The 22,504-nt window shown below is 37.7% G+C and overlaps 2 protein-coding genes across 2 annotated transcripts; one reads left to right on the forward strand and one right to left on the reverse strand.

Moving 5' to 3' along the window:
* Positions 1-1,070: 1,070 nt before the first annotated feature.
* Positions 1,071-4,515, forward strand: LOC141486108 (uncharacterized). The gene is made up of 2 exons (XM_074183826.1): positions 1,071-1,843; positions 2,827-4,515. Exons 1-2 carry the CDS (start codon positions 1,493-1,495, stop codon positions 3,436-3,438), a joined length of 963 nt encoding a protein of 320 aa, XP_074039927.1. The 5' UTR covers positions 1,071-1,492; the 3' UTR covers positions 3,439-4,515.
* An 8,503-nt stretch (positions 4,516-13,018) lies between these two features.
* LOC141486109 (uncharacterized) lies at positions 13,019-21,807 on the reverse strand. Its single transcript, XM_074183827.1, has 2 exons — positions 13,408-21,807; positions 13,019-13,335 (listed from the first exon to the last, which is right to left on the reverse strand). Exons 1-2 carry the CDS (start codon positions 13,470-13,472, stop codon positions 13,095-13,097), a joined length of 306 nt encoding a protein of 101 aa, XP_074039928.1. The 5' UTR covers positions 13,473-21,807; the 3' UTR covers positions 13,019-13,094.
* Between the last annotated feature and the right edge of the window lie 697 nt (positions 21,808-22,504).

Raw genomic sequence — 22,504 nt, forward strand, 5'->3', positions numbered from 1 at the left:
AGAGGAGGACATCCCTAAGACCACATTCAACGTCGAAAACGGACACTACGAGTACCTGCGTATGCCGTTTGGACTGAAAAATGCTCCAGCGACCTTTCAAAGGGTCTACAAGGGACTATCTGCTTGGTTTATATGGATGACATAATCATCTTCTCTACATCTCTGCAGGAGCATATGGTCAACCTCACAAAAGTTTTCCAACGTCTACGAGAAACTGGTTTCAAAATACAAGTAGACAAGTGCGAATTCCTGAAAAAAGAAGTCAGCTTTCCAGGACACATCGTCACTCCAAATGGGATGAAACCAAACCCAGCAAAAGTCAAAGCAATCATGGACTATCCTGTACCTCGAACTGTCGAAGAGATCAGAGGATTCCTAGGACTCCTAGGGTACTACAGGAAGTTCATCAAGGACTTCGCCAAGACTACCAAACCGTTAACCTCCTGTCTCAAGAAAGATGCCCACATAGAGCATACGCCAGAATTCCTAAAATGTGTTCAAACTTGTAAAAATCTGCTTACCAATGAACCACTACTACAGTATCCGGACTTCACAAAGCCCTTTAATCTGACCACAGATGCCAGAAATTTCGCCATAGGAGCCGTTCTGTCCCAAGGACCCATAGGAAAAGACAAGCCAATAGCTTATGCATCCAGGACCCTGAACGAAACTGAAATGAAGTACTCTACCATCGAAAAGGAAATGCTTGCAATAGTTTGGGCCACCAAATATTTCCGACCGTATCTTTTCGGCAGAAAATTCAAAATTCTGTCAGATCACCGTCCCCTCCAGTGGTTCTTCTCCTTGAAGGATCCAAACTAAAAACTGGTCCGATGGCGCCTGAAGCTAGAAGAGTATGACTACGAAGTGGTCTACAAAAAAGGCACAAGCAATACCAACGCCGATGCGCTCTCCAGAATAGAGATACATACAAAGGAGCTCCATGAAGCAAACTACGACGACGACAAGGCATCTCTATTCAACCATCCTCCATCAGAAGTTCCTGAGTCTGCAGATGACATCATCAACGATCTGTTTAAAGATTGCTTTCATCACCATGTTCATGAAGATAAGGACCCCATACCGCAAGAACAAAAAATTCAGAATGAACCCCCAACCGAAGGAGACAAAGAATGCGTGAACCTGAACCCGGAAGTTACCCCAGACGATACTATTGGCATCACCAACCATACAGCCAGAGAAAGTCCAATATTAGAAATACCAATATCAAGGCGGATTTACATCAGACGAGCGAATGTTCATTCTATCTCCACTCTCTTAAATTTGTTTAGTGTAAATAGACCGAGAGCATTCTTTCGTTGTTCTATGGAATATTCTAAGAATACTCGCTCGTTTGATGTAAACTTTACTAGAGCGTGCGACCAGTTGCTTAGAGCGTTCTTGGGTGTTCGGACTTGCTCGCTCCCCGGAGCGGTCTCTTCAAAACGTTCTTGTGTTCTAGTGGTTTGAATACATACTTATCGATTTGATTATGGACTGGTCTCAAGAAAAATGTCTATTAATGATAGAAGCCTACCAAAATTCCAGATGTCTGTGGGATCCGACTTTTGAACACTATAAAAATACAAATCGCAAACAAGATTCTTGGCAGGAAATTGCAAATCTACTAGAATGTAATGTTGAAGAAGCAAAGAAAAAGGTGGACTCGCTTCTTGCATCTTACCGCCGAGAAAGGCAAAAAACAATGACTACGAAATCAGGTAGCGGTGCCGACAGCGTTTATAATTCCAAATGGTTTGCATATAAAAACATGCACTTTTTGATGGATAAATATAAACCAAGGAAAACACTTGATTTCGACATGAATCAAAATAAAATCATAGTAAGTAGGTTCTCATTTATGTTTATTCATTATTTAATAGGTACATATAAAACCATTTCGGAAAATGTGTTAGTAGAAATTATTTATGCAATATTGTTTTGCCATGGCAAAATATTAGTGAAATTAAAATAGTCTGAAAATTCATATCGAATATTTTCACATAGTAAAGTATGTCTTCGTCCAGTGTTGGATAATGGGAGAAATGATGATAAAGCCTCCATATTTCTCCATTGGCCGGGAGTAATGACGCCATCATTATGTCCTTAATGCTCAGTAAATTGTATAGCTTTCTTGAAGCTTTCCTTTTCATTAAATAGTTATGTAGGTACACGCAGGTCATAATGACGAGAGAAGCTTTATCTGGTTGTAGTAGCAAGGGTTTTCGCAATACACGAAAAACTGCTGAAAGTATGCCAAACGCATTTTCTACTGTTCTTCTTGCTCTTGATAAACGATAATTGTAAATTCGTTTTTCAGATCCCCTGGCATGAGTACCAGGATATGGCTTCATGATGTGTCTTTGCAATGGGAATGCGTCATCTGCTACAAATACAAATGGCACATTCTGTTGTCTTTCTGGAAGGCTTTGATCATTAGGCAAATTCAGTTCACTGTTTTGTAGTTTCCGATAGAAAGTGGTGTTTCTGAAAACTCCGCCATCTGATATTCTTCCCTGACAACCAACATTGGCGAATATAAAATTATAGTTAGCGTCTACAATGGCCATTAATACCACACTAAATGTAGATTTATAATTAAAACAGTTGCTTTCGCTCTTAATAGGTGCTTGTATGATGCAGTGCTTCTCATCTATAGCACCGACACAGTTGGGGGCATTCCACTTCTCACTAAATTCCTGAGCAATTGATAGCCATGCATCTTCTGTTGAAGGTCTGAAATTAATAAAAACTACTTTAGGGTATACATAAAAACTAAACTATTTTTTAGATTCTAGGGTATACATAAACTAAACTGTGTCTTAGGTTCATGAACAGGAGAATGAGCGAAATGAACAAGGAGCTACGGCGCTGGGCCCTAATGGAGGTACACAATCAGACTCGACAACACATCCGCAACTTGCAGCTTCAGTAGGAGCAGGCAACACGAAAACACAATCGCAACCATCAACTTCCATGGGATCTGGTCACACGACTATACCACCAAAAAAGTCCAAGCCTGAGGACCCTCGAGTAGTCGAAGCCTATCGTATTTTAAAAGATACATATGAATCAAAGATAAGGGACAAGAGTCAAGCTTTTGGAAATCATGTAGCTTCAAAACATCATGAATATTCAAATCAGACAAAAGCATATGTTGAACATTATATAAATAACATACTGTTCGAAGCTGATTTGGGGACATTTGAGTTTAGGTCAAGTTCAGCATCAACACCCATGTCTTCATATTCGGACAGTTCACAAAACACACAACTGCATTCTGTAATAACAGACCAATCACAAGCCAACGAAATAACAGTATTGGACAACAGTTCACAAAGTACTATAAACACAGGCCAACAATTACACATCTCGGATGATCCCCTAAGTGAACAAACTACAGCGTCTTTAGTGTATTACCTTGACAATTTTAAGTAACGTTTCTTTTCTAATATCTTTTTGTGTTTTCAGAAAATATTACTGAGTACTTAAGTTACAAAATTGTTTATTTTTTCAATACAAGTCTTAAAATTAATGTGTATAACTTTATTTACTTACTTACCTTAGCGTAGTCATGAAAAGCTTCATTTATCGCAGCACATACTTCAGATATAACATTACATATTGTGGATTTGGGCATTTTAGTAAAATACATCAGGCTTTCATAGGAATCTCCAGTTGCCAAAAATCTTAAAGTCACTGCTAGCCTGCCATACGCAGGAATCGAGTCTCTTGAATTCGTATTTGATTTCCGAATTTTGTCGCTGACCAGAGATAATAAATGGTTAAAATCCTCTGACGCCATTCTACAAAAATTTTGGAAGTGACCACTTTCTTCTTGTTCTTGCATATCAGTCAATGTTTCACCTACATTATCCACTATCCTTCGTTGCATTCAATTTGTCACCCACCAACGTCTCTTCCTTCTTTTCTTCTTGAGTGTTTGAGACAGTATAATAGATGCAGCATTTGCAATTATAATATTGCTGTCTTGAGTCAGACATAGTGAAGCACCAGCACCCACAGAATTGACACAAATGAGGTATGAGCATTCGTTCGATCTAAACATTGTACAGAATTCTAGTTCTTGGTTCTCATTCTTGCTCGTTGATATTTTGATGTAAACAATGAAAGTACCTTTCGTAGATCAAGAAAGAATGCTCTTGTTCTAGCTCTACCTCTTTGTTCGTTTGGTTTAAACGCACCTTCAGAGAAACCTCCCAATGTCTTCAATAACCAAGTCATCTTCAAACGAGTAAGCTATAACCCAGCAAGAACGGTGATAGAAGAAATATTCCCGAATAAAAGAAGATACCATGCTCAGTTGGGAAACGACAATATGGACGAAAATGTTTTCAACTTTTTCAAAGAATATATCAGCCCGGGAAAGAAATACGCTTTGATGTTCGAAGATGAAGAACTCTACCCCAACATGTGCAGAATCTTGAGAGAGACATTCAAGAATTCCTCTTTCGATCTCATAAAATGCAACCGCCTTTTGGAATATGTCAATTGCTCAGCTAGACAAAGAGAAACAATCAAGCAGCAGCATGAAGGAAAAACAAACCATAGAGGAATCACCGAAACGGAAACTCGGATCAAAAGATTGTATTATTGGCCCAATTTAAAAAAGGATATCGAAGAAGCTATCAACTTATGCGAAACTTGTCAAATCAACAAGTATGATCGAAGACCAGAGAAGCCAAAGTTCATGCTGACACCTACAGGTGGATACCTTTCAGGCTAGTGGGCAAAAATTCCTGACGATTGTGGATGCATTTTCAAAATATGGCCAGGCGTATCCAATAGAAGGATGTAATGCTATCAACACTCTCAATGCTCTCTTAGTATTCATCAACCATCATGGAATACCACATATGATCGTCACTGATAATGGAACGGAATTCAAAAATGGACTGATCCAAGAATTTGTTGACACACATAAAGTCAACATTCACTATACCACTCCAGAAAACCCTCAGTCAAACGGGATAGTCGAAAGATTCCATTCCACATTGATCGAGCACTTGAGAATATTGAGAGATACTAATAAGAAAAGAGACATCAAAGAACAGATGCTCTATGCCATCGTATCCATCCTATCCATTCAGCAACAAGACAGAAACCTATGGATATTCTGGACATCTCAATAGTCAAGACCCATTCGATATCGACATAAGACGAGCCTTGATTAACAACTACGTCCAACAACACAGGGAAAAAACGAAGGAAATATATAGGAAAATCAACGAAGATTTACAGAAACAGAAAACAAATATCATAGAGAAGAGAAACAAGAAAAGAGAAACTCCTATTACCTACAAACCCTGCACCAAGGTGTACACAAGAAAATGCAAACGTCCATAAGAAAAATATAAGACATTTGCCTAATAAGATAACTAATTTCTTCGTCCCTTTACAGTCTTCATCTGACGAGAGGATAGGAGATCGAAATCCAGAACAAGACAAATCCAGGACTACTTCCCCTCAAGATGGGACAAGCAAAGATCAAGACTAGTACTCACGACTTCATCCACTACTACGATCTTCAACCCATCCACGAAGATATCTACACATTGTTCCAGTACGAAAGTTATGGTTCTGGAAGGAGTGCATCTGATAAAACTTCCACCAGGTTGTGAATTCAAAACCAACAACGAAGCCTTCATAAACTCCAAAAGTGTCATATTAGACGAACCCCTCACTTTACCAAATATCGAGACAGCTCACATCAATTCCTCGCTGAAATTCAAACCATTGAAATTACATAAGATTCCCCTGGATAAACCACAACATCTGACCCTAGAAGAAGAGAGGTTACAACTCATCCCAGAAGAAACCAGACAATCTGATAATAGCCATTTCTGGATAACTCCCAATTACATTTCAATCACCATCTTCATTCTATACGTAATTTACAGATTGAAAAGGCAAACGAAGAAAGAACCATCCAATGATGATCCACCGGTTCCCGAACACGAAGCATCTTCTTCAGTCTTGTTCGTCCCTTACAAGACTTCTCCAGGGGATGGAGAAGTTACAGTTCGATAACCCCTTACATCAGCAGGATATTGTTCGATGACCCGAAGACGACATCAATTATTTTGCTGATATCTACAAAGTCGGCAATAATTTATATATAAATAGTTGCAATTGATTTGTAATAGCCAGTACTCATATTTCATAGTTATTAGTTGTTACTCTGTTCAAATAAAAAGTTTTTAAAAACCCTTTCTGTACAAAGCTTTCTGTACAAAGAAGACCGTTGAAATATAGTGCTGTCAGATTCCTTTCCAAAATCTCCAACATCGATGTAAATGAAGTTGTAATTCGAATCTGCAATTGCCAATAAATCAATGGAGAAAAATTCTTATAATTATAAAAAAGAGACCCGCTCATTTTTGGTTTTCCAAGTCTGATATGCTTTCCGTCAATAGCTCCCAAGCAATTTGGAAACTGGCAGTATTGTTGAAAACCTTCAGCAACCGTTTTTCACCGTTCTTCCGTTAACTCGGGAAAGGATTCTGGTAAACATTCCCAAATCGCCATGCAAACTTTTCTCAAAATCCTTCCGATTGTTGTATGTCCTATTCTGTATGTCAAATGCAGATCAATCTGATCGCATCCACTACCCAAGTATCTGCAACAAATAGAAAAATATACTCACGATTCAGAAATGATTTGTTAAGAATATTGGAAAAATATATACCCGTTGTATAAATTTTTCAACATGTTGAAAAAATTGCTTATTTTCATATCCATTATACATATATTCTTTTTTATTCAAGCAACAAGTTGATTAAAAAGTGGAGGAAGATAAGAGATAGCTATTTCAAAAGTTAAAAGAAAAAAACCAAGTCTGGACAGGCTGCTGACAAGGCAGTTATCCTTCCTTGGATCTAGTGGGGCCACAACTGAAACTCAGTCCAGCTTAGCAGGAACCCACGAAGATGAAGATGTTGCTCAACCTGAAAATCAATCTGAACAAACAGTCGAATCAGAGGGATCAGAACGTCCAAAATACGACCAACGGAGTTCAATGAAACGTAAACGAAACGTGGACTCCGCATTGATAGACTTAATGACGAGGCCTACGCCTACGCCTCCTCCAGCTTCACAACCTGATCCGGACAGATCGTTTTTCGAAAGTGTCCTTCCCTCAATCAGCAAATTTGACGAACACCAAAAAATTGAGTTTTGATGTGAAGTTCTGAAACTAGTTAAACGTATGAGGAACACACAAACCTTACATCACCCGAACTTTCCATCTCACACGTATCCAATTTCACACCCTAACCCTTACCTCCCTCAAGCTTCTCTTCACTCTCACACAAACTTGCAATCTTCTCAATCTTACTAATCCCCCCCCGTCCACATGCACTATTTACAGTTTCACCTCCAACACCTTTACCTTTCCCTCAATTGACCGAACTTCGAACAGTTGCTTCCTCATCTTCACCAGTCACTGTTGTTAATATGTCTCCAACCGAGTCAACTTCTACTAGCCAAGATCAAGATGATAGTTTGGATTTATTCTCGTAAAAATAATACTTATAGTTGAGAGTTTGTATTTTTTATTAAAGAATAATGTTTATCACGTGAAAAATAAATGCAGTTAAACACAAAAATAATTTTCTTCTTCACTTAGCTCAAAGTTACAGCTAGCATTTCCAGTGGTGGAATGGAAAGTCTCATACAGGTGTCTTGAGATTTGATTTTGTCTGAAATTTTTGCTGCAAGCTCGTCAAATGATTTAACCCTCATTCTGAAATAATTACAAAACTTATCAGGATTTTCTCGTAAATCTGCGAAGAAAGTACGGAATCTACCCCTGGAAAGTCTCAAATCCGTGTAGGGATGTACCCAATAACGTGTCTCGTTTGCAAAGGTACTTTTTGTACACAAGGTAAACAAAAACGATTTTCCTCCGATGGTCGTCCATCGTAACCTATCGAACGCCGATCATACTCACACTGACAGTATTTAAAAAAACTAGTGTGCATTGAATTGATCCAGCTGCGCAACGACGCCGGAGTAGTGTGCATTAAATTTATCCGGCCCCCAACGGCTCCGAAACTTAGAAAATCGATTGTCTACATCGGGTCTTAACCTTCCGTCGGGCGCGCCTGATCTGACAGGCACACTACTGACTATTTTGTGTTTATTTAGGTATTGCAAAATGAGCCAGATCTGCAACGCTAGGTATTCTCCTAGTCCGAGTGGCACAATATAATAGTGTATGGCTGGCAGCGTTACATGCAGCAGGTTATACGTTATAGTTGAAAACGATCTCTCAGATCGCCGCGCCCGTCTATGTTCGAATTGAAAAGTAAAAAAAAAATTACTTTTGATATAGTTTGTCAACAATTTGTGTCACTATTGGTAAGTAATATGTGTATTTTCATTTTTCGTTCAAGTCGACTCAATAAGACAGTCACGATCTGTGAGATGCACGCGCCTTATACTGTTACATTACAAAATTGATTTCAGGTTACAAGAGTATAATGGCTTCAAGCAGCAGACGTTTTAATCCAGATGACCCGCAAGATGCCGAAATACTACGACATGTTGGAGGTCGATGATGATAATCATGTAAATGACATCGACTTAGAAAGTGATAGTGAAAACGAAGATGAAATTGAGACAAGGAAAGAAAAATCTGAGAATGAACAATCAGGACAATCTTAGAGTGAAGACAAAGATGATATTGACAATTATTTTTTTAGGAAGGATAAACTAACCAAATGAGCTAAACGCTGAAAACCTTCTTAAACTCGTGCTCATAATATACTCACAAAGATTGCGTGTGTAAAAGGTTCTGCTGAAGAAGCTAAATCATTTGTTGATGCTAAATAATTTAGCAGGAGAATTCATGAATTGGTGTCATAGAAATTTTTTGATATTGAATGCAGAGAAAACAGTCTGTATGCATTTCCATTCTAGGTGGAGATCTGTGACTGATATTCAAGTGCTTGTCAAAAATAGCACTATTCATCTTTCTGAAGTTACGAAATTTCTTGGAACTTATATAGATAGTAGAATGAGTTGGGAAAATAATATTGATGCCATAAGCAGAAAAAGTGAACACAGGTTACTATGCTATATTGCAATTGAAAAATGTGTTCAATACCAATCAACTCATCAATGTATATTATGCTCTAATCTACTGTAACATATCGTATAACATCAACATCTGGGGATGCTCCAGTAACTCAAACAGAATATTTGTTTTCCAAAAAAGAATTATTCGACTCATTTTCAATCTGAAACCAGAAGAATCGTGTCGACCATATTTTCAAAAATATAAAATTTTAACAGTTCCATGTATTTATGTTTTCAAATGTATAATGTTATTTATGCAACAAGTTGAGATGTATCAAACAGTTTCTCATTGCCATGGTTACCCAACTAGAAACGGAGACCTCATCAGAATTCCTGCACACAGCTTATCATCCTATGAAAAAAGCTCCTCATATAGAGGTATAAAGTTTTTCAATCATCTTCCCGCAAACCTAAGAGAGCAACGGAATAAAAACATCTTCAAATCAAAATTGAAAGTACATTTGCAAGACAAATGTTACTACAGTATCAAAGAATTTCTTGATGCAAAATGAAAATGTGTTTGCTCATATGTATGAATATAAATGTTATGTATATGTGAACAAATCTATTGAATTGTGATATTTTAATATTGTTAATTGTAAATTTGTCTATTGTCACACGGTTTTTTATTTGTGACGTATCCTATATCATGCTGTAATCTGTAAGGATTGAATAAATATTATTATTATATTATAAGCCTTCGTTGACGCTCATCATTTCTACAGTTATAATTTGGAAATGTATGCTGGTAAACAACCTGAAGGTCAATATAAAACTAACTGACGTTTTGAAAATGCTTTTAACCCATTAATTCATAACACCAAAACCATTTGATTTCTACTGTACTTGATTGAGTACACTGGGATTTTCAGACCAATTTTTTTTATAGGCATAATGGATACTGATGAACTTCAACCCTTATCAACGAAGAGTTTTTATGGTAGAAAAAACTACAAACATTTGGATATGGCTTTGGATGATTTGGAAACATCTGAAACGCAGAATTCTGTTGATATTGTGGTCTTGCCTCTCAATGTAGATTCTCAAACGGACGAAGAAGATGATGACGATGACTACATACAAGAAAGAGAAAATACAGTTCCCAGAGATGTAGCCGGAGAAGTAGAATTACATTTTCATGACAATGATAGTGGAAGCAATCATTCAGATGGTTCAGATTTAGAATATGATTCCGAAGACAATGTTCCTTTGGCAGTTTTGACGAATCGCTCTAGAAGCCAATCTAACAAAACTAAAAAGCCAGCCAAGAAAGTTCCGGAACCGAAATGGGAATAACGACCTACTGAAATTGATATGCCAGAAACAAATGGATATGCAGATCGACTCGAAATAATGAAGAATGATTTTGAAAATTTCAGTCCTGTACAAATATTCGAAAAAATTTTTGACGATGACATTTTTCAACATATTAGAGATCAAACAAACCTGTATTCTACTCGTAAAAATAATCACAGTTTTTCTGTGATTATTTTTCTGCGGATCTAAATATATTTTTTGGCATTTTATTGCTTAGTGGATATCATAGGCTACCACGTGAAAAACTTTATTGGAGCTTGGACGAAGATCTTGGTGTAGTTTTTGTGTCAAACGCTATGTCACAGAACAGATTCCAGGAAATTAAAAAATATATCCACTTGGCAAATAACGATGAGTTGGACAACAATGATAAAATGGCAAAAATTCGACCACTCATGAAGTCATTGAATCAAAAGTTTCAACAATATCGGGTATTTCATCAAGAACTTTCCATTGACGAAGCCATGGTCAAATATTTTGGCCATCATTCAGCAAAGCAGTTTATAAGAGGAAAGCCGGTCCGGTTTGGGTACAAAGATTGGATGTTGTGCGGATCCACGGGCTATTGTTACGCATTTGACACTTATTGTGGAGCAAAAATATCAAAAAATCAGACAAGCGATGAAAACCTCTCTTTAGGTTCCAAAGTGGTTTTGGATTTGTTGGAAATTGTGGCAGTTCCATCTGGTCATATTGTTTACTTCGACAACTATTTTACCAGCCACGCTTTATTGAAAACCTTGAAAGACAGCGGCCAAAGAGCCACAGGCACAGTCAGAGAAAACCGAACAAAGAAATGTCCGCTTTCAGCAGTAAAATTATTTCAAAAAAGGGACCGAGGCGAATTTGAATACGTCTACGATAGCGACTCTCTATTACTTTTCGTACGTTGAAAAGATAATAATGTAGTAACCATGGCCACAAATCATGATTCTGTGGAGCCGCTCGGACAAGTCAGACGGTGGTCGACAGCAGCAAAATCAAAAGTTCAAGTTCCACAGCCCAGAGTCTTTCAAAATTACAACCATGGTATGGGTGGTGTTGATCTGCAGGACCAAGCCGTAAATAACTATCGAATCAACATTCGAGGAAAGAAATGGTGGTGGGTACTGTTCACACACATGATCAATGTGTCAGTTGTTAACGCTTGCAGGCTTCATCAACTAGCTTCACAAGAAAAAATGGATCTGTTGGCTTTTCAAAGAGATATAGCACGGCACTACCTGGTTATGTTTCTAAAAGAAGAGTTCTCAAGAACTAGGCCTTCAGGATCAGTACCCGATGGCATAATACTCCAAGAAGGTGACCATTTTCCAAATAAATTGGATAAACAACTGAGATGTAAGCAGTGCCACATGAGAGCTAGATGGTTTTGCGCAAAATGTGGAGTTACCTTATGTATTGAGCGTGATTGCTTCCAAATTTATCATTCTGAATAATTTATCGTTTATGTTGCCATAGTTCCCAGTGTACTCATTCAAGTACATATATATATAGCTCACTTTCTGTTAACATTATAACATTACTGTCTTATATCATTTTGTTTATAATAAAGTTTTCAAACTCATCCACAGTTCAGAAATTTGATTTAAAATAAAAAAGGCCGTGAGACTTAATGAGTTAACACCTATATATAACACTGGACGAAATGTTACAGCTGACAACTGGTTCACTGATGTTGAAATAGTGTTCTACTTGAAAGAAAAGAAGTTGTCTTATGTTGGTACTATAAGGAAAAATAGGAAACAGCTGCCGCCTGCATTTGTGGCCACGATACACAGACCTGTACAAAGTACACCACTGGACAAACCACCACTGGACAAGAAACGAAGATCTTGGATCGTTATAAAATTTGGCCTTGGGCTCAACAAATGGAATTTTTGCGACCTTCCTTGGCTTTTGCCAAAACACATTCAACCGTAATGTCAGTACGACAACCACCATCATCTGAACTTACTGAAGAAGGCCACAATCAAGTCCAATGTCAGGAAACAGCAGATAAAAATGACCCTTCGGTTGAATCACAGACACCTAGTGAAAGTACCCAATCACTTTCTGACATGTAGCAAACAAATACTAACCGTCAGCCAATTGGTACAAATCAGCCACCAGCAAGAACAAAAAACATGAATTCAGCAAAGCACCAGCAACTCAGTTAAGCCAACGGCAAAATCAGCCAGCAAAACACCAATCATCTTCAACATCTGTAGAGCAAGTTATTTCTTATTTTGATAGGAAAACTGCAGAAACTGCATGTGATGACATTGATGATATATTCAAAGGATATGTTAAGACTGTAAAAAAATTTCAAAAAGAAGACAGGCTATCATTAAATTTAAAATATCACAACTACTAATGGAGCAAGAATTGGAGCATCTGGATGAGGAAGAGCGACGCAGGTGTACAAACTCGTACGTTTTTCCACAACCTGAGGCTTACTCCAATCCTGTGGTGCATATTTCTGAAAATTCTTCTTCTCTGGACAGACCGGGATCATCAGAATCCAATTTTCACGACAGTGAATCTTCTGTAGATTGGTATGAAAGATTTGGAACTTCACTAACGAAATTCCCGTCCAACATTTAAAACATGTGCAATACTTAATTAGGTAGATACTTATTTCGTTATTTACTTGTTCAACAAATGAAAATTATGTTTTGAAAATAATTATTTCGTTAGTTACTAAGTGTTACAGCTAGTCGTTCAGCTGGTCCTATAGGTTCTCTGTAATGAGTAAACTGTTTTGTTATGTCCTCTTTTATGAGATCTAATATTTCATCGAAACATTCTACAGTCATCCTGAAATATATTAAAAAGCGCTGTTCGTCCTCTCTTAGTTCGTGATATAATGTGTGAAATTCTCCTTGAATTTCACGAGTTAAGTTAATATCGTGAATCCAAATTCTTCGTTTCTTTCTACAAAAAAATATACAGGTCAATTTTATAACTATACCTATTTATTAAGAAACAAGATTAGTTTATACTTACTTTTGAGGTTCACCATCTTCGTCAATTAACATGGCGAGAAGCAACGTTTCCTCTTCAAAATCCATATCGTTTCTTACACTTTGAACGCATTGGTGTGCGGTGGTTTTGTTCGCTTTGCGACCGCATCGCCACCGCGTCCGCCACCGCGTTCGCGGCCGCTCCGGTTTGCGCGAGCCTTAAGTCTACTGAAGAAAAAATGTGGTTTCTAGACAATTTAAAATAGATCAGGTAGATGTTGACGATAAATTGGATTCTGAGTCATAAAATAAGTTATTGGGTATTCTGAATGAGTGGCAGCATTGTTTTGCTGACAGTTCGGCACAGTTAGGATCAGTTGAGGGTTGTGAACTTGAAATTAAACTGATTGATGAGTCTAAACCTGTATGTTATCGCCCTTATAGATTGTCCTTGAAAGAAAGAGAAGTAGTTAGAGGGAAAATTGAGGAGTTGCTCGAAGCAGGGATAATCAGGGAGTCACATTCAGATTTTGCTAGTCTCATAGTATTGGTAAAAAAGAAAAATAACAATCCACGGTTATGTGTAGATTATAGGGCTTTGAACAAAGTTACAATTAGAGATGTTTCCCCGATGCCAAACATAGAGGAGCAATTGAATTTATTAGGCAAGTTTTATTTTTCTAGCTTAGATAGTAACCAAGGGTTTCACCAAATAGCTGTAGCAGCAAACTCCATTCCGAAAACAGCTTTTGTCACCCCTGATGGTCACTATGAGTATCTGAAAATGCCATTTGGCCTAACCAATGCACCGTCTGTATTTCAAAGGGCCTTAACCTCTTGAGGGATATAAGCACATTTGGTTCAAAGTCGATTTACATCATAATATTATTGGTTCAAATGTGCCCGGAGGCAACAGTTGTGGCTGTTTGCCTTTCTTCCTTATTACGCATATGCAATGTGAGTCAGATTCGCTTCATACTACCTGTTGCCGGCTAGGAGGGTTCCTGCATGTTTTGAGGTTATATTCACCAATTTACCTCTTCATTTCGTCAGCAACATAATTGAGTTTTGGAGAAATAAAGATAGGTAAGTGTTTCGAGAACTTGTTAGCTAATTATTCATCACTAGAAACATGCAATTGTGTTGGTATCTTCAACCGTATGCTCGATGGAGTATATGGCCGCATATGTGTACATTGTGCAAATGTGTGCTGAATATATAGGTTTGAAAAAATATCAGGTATTGTATATAATCTGTTTTTATTCCAGGCAGGAGATCATAATGAGTGACGAAATACCTGTAAAAACATTTTATGGAACGATTAAAGGGTCTGTTCGTATTTTGGACTCTATTCAAAATCCAAATAATTCCGATTTGAACGAAATTGAATTGATGGAGAATGATTATTCTGATGATGATTTTGATGTATCATTTGGTGTGCCTCACCGTCCTACTGAAATCGAAGATGATGTTTCAGAGTCAAGTGAAGATAGTGAATATGATTTGCCACTCAGTGAAATAGCTAATAGATACATAGTCAGTTCCGTTTCTGCAACTGATGCTATCCAAGAACCTCTCGTATGGTATTCTGGGAAAGACAATGCCCATGAAGGGAAGGCACCAATATTTCAAGGTCAGCACCTCATCAATGTTACGGGAGATACAACATATGCATTTTTCTCAAAACTATTTCCAGAAGAAATATTTGATCTCACAACTAAAGAAACGATATGTTATGCGGTCCAATCAAGAAAACATTCATTCAATGTCAGTGTGAGTGAAATGAAGCATTTTTTTGCCATAAGTATCATGACGTACATAAAGTATCCGGCATATCGCATGTACTGGTCTTCAACTCCAGGCTTAGGTTTTGACCTTATTACTAATGCAATGTATTTGAAAAGATATGAGGAAATAAAGCGATACCTACATTTTCTAAATAATGATGAGATACCAGAACATAATAAAGATTGCTTCATTAAGGTACGACCCTATCTGGATATTTTGGAAAAGTCATTTGCTGCTGCTGCTACACCTACGGAATACATGGCAATTGATGAGATGATCATTCCATTCAAAGGAAGAAGTAGAGCCAAGCAATATATAAAATCCAAACCGAAAAAATGGGGTTTCAAAGTTTGGGTAAGAGCTTCAGCAGATGGTTATGTATCTAAATTTGAGATGTACCAGTCTTCAAAAAATCAGACCACAACAGAATTGGGTGTGACTGGAGATACAGTTGTCCGATTGTGTGAAGGCTTGATGGTTTGAATCATAAAATATTTTTGGATAATCTTTTTACTTCAGTTCCTACAGTTACTAAGTTGATGAATTCAGGTATCCATGTGGTAGGAACTGTTCGAATCAATAGAATCAAAGAAGCATGCAAAAAATTGGCTGATGGAAAAGTGCTTCAGAAGAAGGGTAGAGGTTCCTGTTCTGTAACAACATCCTCGAATAACATTACAGTACTGCGCTGGGTGGACAATAATCTTGTTCATATGATTTCATCATTTGTTGGCAAGGATCCCCAAGATATAGTTCGAAGATGGAATAGGAAAACTAAATTATATGAGGATGTTTCAAGACCACAGGCTGTTATTCAGTATAATCGATTTATGGGAGGAGTGGACTTGGCAGATAGAATGATTGCCCATTACCCACATGCTCTAAAAAACAAAAAAATTCTACATGCGTATTGCATTTCAATTTTTGAATGTAGCCATAATAAACGCATGGTTACTTTACCGACAAGCGAAGAATCTAAAGATATCTCTAAGTTCAAAGCGTCCATCGCTTCTACAATTTTTCAGATCCATCAAAATAATAAAAAAAGAGGGAGACCCTCAACTGACACTCCGAGATGTGTGAAAAAGAAAGCTTGGACCAAGGTGGCAGTGGAAGTTCGCCATGATGGAGAAGGCCATTACCCTGAAAAGAGGGAATATAAAAATCCGCCACGTTGTCACGAGAAAAACTGCAAACGCAGAACAAGATATGCATGTCAAAAATGTGAAGAAAGTGTTTGTCCCGAATGCATGCAGTCTTTTCATGAGTGACACATTTGCTCACTGGCCACATATGTGTACGCTTGAGTTTTTCAAATTTCAGGAGTAAAAAAACGTTATGAATTTTTTTCTACATTTTTCAATGATTCATCAATATTAAAAGCGTAAAAAAATTCTGCCATGATTTTTCTTTCAATCAATTAATTCGTCCCTGAAGAGGTTAAATAATACTTTACGCAATTTACGTCATCATCAAGTTTTAGTTTACATGGATGATTTACTGATTCCGTCAAGTACCATTGATGAAGGTTTAGATTTACTTAAAATGGTTCTCAAAATTCTGTGCGAAGCTGGATTCAGATTGAATCTGAGAAAATGTTCATTTTTGAAAAATCAAGTACATTTTCTTGGCCATGAAATCGGTCCAGACGGTATTTTGCCTGGGTCAGTTAAGGTTGAGGCGGTTAAAAATTTCAAAATACCTTCAAATGCTCATAAAGTTAGGCAGTTTCTAGGTTTGGCAGGGTATTTTCGTAAATTAATTCAAAATTTCGTCATAAGGGCTCTACCGCTCACAAAATTAACTAGAAAGAACGCTCCATTTGAATGGGGCCAACCCCAAATTTCAGCTGTCTCAGAACTCGAGAACCTTTTGACATCAAAACCGATTCTAGTACCTTATGACCCTAGAAATACATACAGATGCTAGTTCGAAGGGTTTGGGCGGGATATTTCTACAAGTTCAAAGAGACGAGCGCTTGAGACCTGTTGCCTATTTCAGTCGTGTTGCTTCCCCCGCCGAACAAGTATACCATAGCTACGAGCTGAAAACTCATATTTGATTGGGTGACATTTTGAAATTGTGACCGACTGTTCTGCTGTCCGTTATGCACTTTCAAAGCGAGATCTAGTGCCTCGAATTGCTAGATGGTGGTTGTCGGTACAGGATTTCGATTTCGAAATTGAACACAAGCCAGGAGCTAACATGAAGCATATCGATGCTCTCAGTAGAGACCCGGTAAATATTTTACAGATCACTGTTGAAGATTGGTTTTTCGCCATTCAATTACAGGAGATAGTTTAAAAATTATCGTGGAACTAATTAAGAATAACTCTGACAAAAATCTGACTGAGGAATTCTCATATCAAAATAATCGATTGTATAAAAAAACATTTTATGGAGAAAGACTAGTCATACCAAAATTTGAAAGATTTCAATTACTTCGAAAATATCATGACGAAATAGGTCACCCAGGTCTTCAGCGTTGTCTCAAACTAATTAAAGATCAGTTTTGGTTTGCAAAAATGTCGCGTTTCATCAACAAATATGTACATTCTTGTTTAGATTGTGGGTTTGGCAAGGGTAACTATGGCAAAGCTGAAGGTGAACTACATCCAATTTCGAAACCTAATATGCCCATGCACACTGTTCACATCGATCATATCGGACCATTTCCTAAGAGCCGGAGTAGTTTTACATACATTTTAACTATAGTAGATTCATTACGAAATATGTGGTGGCAAGGCCATCTCGGACTTTAGATTCAACGGAGTGTATCAGAAATTTGTGACAAATTTTTGGAGAATTTCTTGGTTATCCAAAACGTATAATTTCTGACAATGGTATGGCGTTCACTAGAAGATATTTTAGAGAGTTCGTAGACAGCAAGCAAATTAAACACATTCGAACGGCAACCTAGGGCCAACGGCCAGGTTGAAAGATTTCACAGAACTTTGTTAGATGCAATGAAAACCGTGTGTAGTGATGAAGATAGGTACTGGGATGACAAAATTCCTGAAATTATTTGGGGAATCAACAATACCATTGATTGTAGCACACAACACAGTCCCTTTGAACTCTTATTCGGGTATAAGGGAAATCTTCTCAATAACCTAAAAAACCTTCATGTTCCACTGACTTTACCACCAAGAGGGAAAAAGCCAGTAAGCATCTTGAGTGTGTTGCGAAAAAAAGTGAAAGTCCGATATGATCGAAAAAGAACCAGAAAATATAAAAAGGGCGATTTAGTTTTGTGGAAAGGGGGTAATTCATGTAACGAGAAGGGTATCAATAAAAAGTTGAACAAACGGTTTTCTGGCCCTTACAAAATAGACAAGGTCTTTGACAATGATAGGTACAAAATACGAAGTATAAAGGGTATGAGGGGATATAAACATTTTGGAACGTTGGTAGCAGCTGACTCCCTAAGACCCTACCGAAGTTGTACCGAAGATACTGATAGTAGTGACACCGAAAGTAATGCGAAAGATAGAGACGATTTAACGGATCTTTTAGAAAGTTGAAAAGTGATGGTAGGGCTGGACGACTTTAAAAGTAACCAGTGGAGTGGTAGGTTAGGTTTCCGAATAATATTCGTTTTGAAAAAAAAAGTATTTTAGGTTGAATTTCAATATGTTGGTGGTGGTCGGGCAGGACGACCTAAAAGGTAACCTGTGGAGTGTTGGTGGTCAGGCAGGACGACCTAAAAGGTAACCTGAGGAGTGTTGGTGGTCGAGCAGGACGACCTAAAAGGTAACCTGTGGAGTACTGTGAATCAAATTGCTTTGGGAGAATCACAGCAGAAGGCTATGGCCAATCATTCTGCTGCAAAAAAAGAAAAAGAGGTTGATGTAGTTGTTGTCTAACCTAGAACGGGTTTTTATTTGAACCACTTACTGCCGTTGATTTCCGCTTTCAGGTCACAAATGTGAAGATCTCACCAAGACACAGAAAATTACCGAGGACGGAATTATACAGGATTGCCGAATTGTTATGGCATCGCTCCTTGCCGTCTGAATCAACAGAGGTTATGATTCATTCTTGATATCATTCATTGTATGAAATGCGGAAAAAACATTTTCATCACTACTACATTCCTCAATTTCTCTCGTGCGTTTTTTGGTTCAAATAACAACAGCAGATAAGTGTACAAAAAGAATTTAGGCAAACGTTCATTGATTCAGTTCGGTTGCTTTTGAAATTATTTCAACTTTACTGTAAAAATGGTTTATTCCATTCCTGAACGAGTTGAAATTGTTAAACTTTATTATCAACATAATAGTTGTTCTAGACTTACTGTTCGCCTCTTTAACAACAGTCATCCCGGGAAACATTTTGAATGATTCGTACGTTGGCAAGTTATTCCAAAAGTTTGTCGATACCGGATCTGTCTGTAATGTGAAACACCAGCCACGGAAACCGATTAGAAATGAAGCAGTGGAAGTCGCTGTTTTGGGACATGTTGAATTGGATCATACTCAAAGTACCCGTCAGCTTGCTGCAGCCTCAGGTGTCTCCCGTTCGTCCATAATACGGATATTAAAAGCCTATAAATTTCATCTGTACAAAATTAACTTAGTACAGGAATTCAATGAAGATGATCCTGATAGAAGCCTGCAATTTTGTGAATAACTGAGGCAGCTACCAATTGATGATCCGCACCTGTCATTCAACACGTGCTTTTCCGATGAGAGTACATTTTTTTTGAATGGAGCTCTGAATAGGCATAATTGCCGTTACTGAGATGACAGTAACCCACACTTATTCCGAGAGGTCCATACGCAATACCCTCAAAAAATCAATGTCTGGTGTGGCATATTAGGTAGTCATATCGTAGGGCCACTTTTTATTCCTGGGAATTTAACTGGTGAGGTCTACCTGAACATGCTTGAAGATACAATTGATCCTCTCATAACAGAAATAATTGAAAATGACCAAAATCATAATGATGATCGGCTTCATTTCCAGCAAGATGGAGCACCTCCTCACATGTTGCTCCGGTAAGAGAGTTTTTAGATGACCGGTTTCCTGGACGGTGGATTGGAAGGAGAGGCCCCATCGAATGGCCTGCCAGGTCACCTGATTTATCGCCTTTAGACTTTTTCCTTTGGGGACACTTGAAAAATTATTGTTTTGCTACGCAGCTCGAGTCCATAGAAGATCTTCGCCAACGAATTACAGCAGAGTGCAGAAGTATAACACCTGATATGCTACAGAATGTTAGGAATAGATTTGAACAAAATCTGTATTATTGTATGGAAGCAAATGGGTCACATTTTCAGCACTTGCTGATGTAGGATTCTACTAAGTCAATTACACATTTCAAAGTACTGGGTTCTAGTTGTTTTTCTTCATAATACCTACATGTTTGAGTGAAATACAACAAATTAGGTATCATTGGAAAGATAATTTTGTGCCATTTCAAATGATATATCACTTGACCCCACTTTCCATTTAAAATTTTAGGGTTATTACTCACCCTCGCTAGGGGGTTGAAGGCACAGGTGGGAAAATAAATCTAAAATATGTCCCACTCAAAAGCAAAATTGACATGCCGAGCATTTTTGCGTTGAATTACAAAAAAAGGAGAAAAGCAAGGTGCATACTTTTCGTTGGACCACTCTGTATATTGTATTTGTTCTTTGCAATATATGCCGGTTTATCGATTTTATGCCATTTTCTTATTTATTCAGAAATCTATTTACTTTGTTCATTCACTAGATCATGTGAGTTTATTTACTGAGATTGGGCGTTTATTACTAGGGATTCATGCATTAATTACATTTAATTTTCATTTTGTTGCATTACATTGCATTAACTGAAATTCAATTATAAAATTTGAAAATTGATTATTTAAGCATCACCTAGAAAGTTAGTTGACGTGAATATTCATTATGATGATTAAAAAAAATCCTGTTTTCCGTTAACCAGCTGTCGCACCCCTACGGACGACAACCATCAGAAGTCGAAACTTGTGCGAGCTAAGGATTAACGAGGTCTTACCTTTTAACGTGTGATACCTAACATCGGTTGGACGATAGCAAGTGAAGATCGATCATTCAGACTAGGGCTTGAACCACCGACCAACACGGCAGTCAATTCGTGTGAGTGAACAAAGCTCCCACGCCGAACCGCTTGGCTACCGACCGACTTGAAAATTAACAATGCCTTAACCGTTCATTTACTGGTGCTTCTACCCTATTTTGATTTGAAACAAAAAACTGTTCAAAGTAACTCCGCTTAACGGTACAGCACTTAAAGCATTCGAAAAGTTCGATGGGATTCAAGGCAGCTCAGAAGATTTAGACGATGAAGATTACGAGCAACGCAGTATATTCACTGACAATTTCAATGTAGAAAAGGCCCGTGAGCTCAAACTCCTGGAGAAGTAAAGTCCACCAACCAAAAGCAACGCCAATATTGTAAAACCAGTGATGTTCGTTCAGGCGACCAACCCTATGGCGATGAATTTACCTCCTATTACACTTAAACCGTTTGATGGAACTCCGGAGAAATGAAGTTACATGAAGTATATTTTACCGTGAGTAAGACAATCTCACCGGTATCAGATTACTTAGATAACGACTTCCAAGACTTTGAGACAGCAGAACTTGATACTTTTGTTATTTCCCATTGTCTCCTGCTGACACCGCTGTCTACATACTATAAATAAAGCTTGCGAAATCAAATAAGAGTCCAGTAGGGACTCTTTCAAATTCATTGTCGTTTTGTATTTATCTTTGTAAGGACATTTTTCATTATTTGTAGTAAAACGAAGTGTTTTATAAAAATTCGTATTCAAAAGAGTAAATATAACAATTGGCGCAGTCGTCGAAGTATCTGACAACGTTGCTAGAACAAGGAAACCCTAACTAGTAGCGGCGGATTCTCATCCTTCAACAGAGAAAGAACCAACAAACCCTGAGGAGTCATCACTCGAGGAAGCAGCGGAAGGAATATGGTATTATTGTAAGTCGATATTGAATTGTCTCGATTGATTTTGCAATCTATTTACAATCATGCTGATTGATTTTCTAAATAGTAAATAAGTACTGTTCAATCATTCAAATTTTGTCACCAAAAATTTGATAAGTTAAATAAAAATGGCTCAAAACCAACCAGAACCAGATGTAATCGAACCATACAAATTATCAGAAATATTTTCAATAGTGTCTGAATTCGAAGGTGATATTTTTGAAAATTTTCCTAAATGCCTGTGATTGTGCATATCGCATGTGTACAGCTGACTAATGCGACCAAAAACAAACTTAGAGGTAAAGCAGCACATTTGATAAGTTCAAGGAATCCTGGAACTTATCCCGAAATCAAACATTTATTAAATTTATATTTTG

This window comes from Leptinotarsa decemlineata, unplaced genomic scaffold (genome assembly GCF_025532065.1).
Source record: "Leptinotarsa decemlineata unplaced genomic scaffold, Ldec_3_MD MMD2_tig00026347_RagTag_RagTag, whole genome shotgun sequence".
Taxonomy (NCBI): Eukaryota; Metazoa; Arthropoda; class Insecta; order Coleoptera; family Chrysomelidae; genus Leptinotarsa; species Leptinotarsa decemlineata.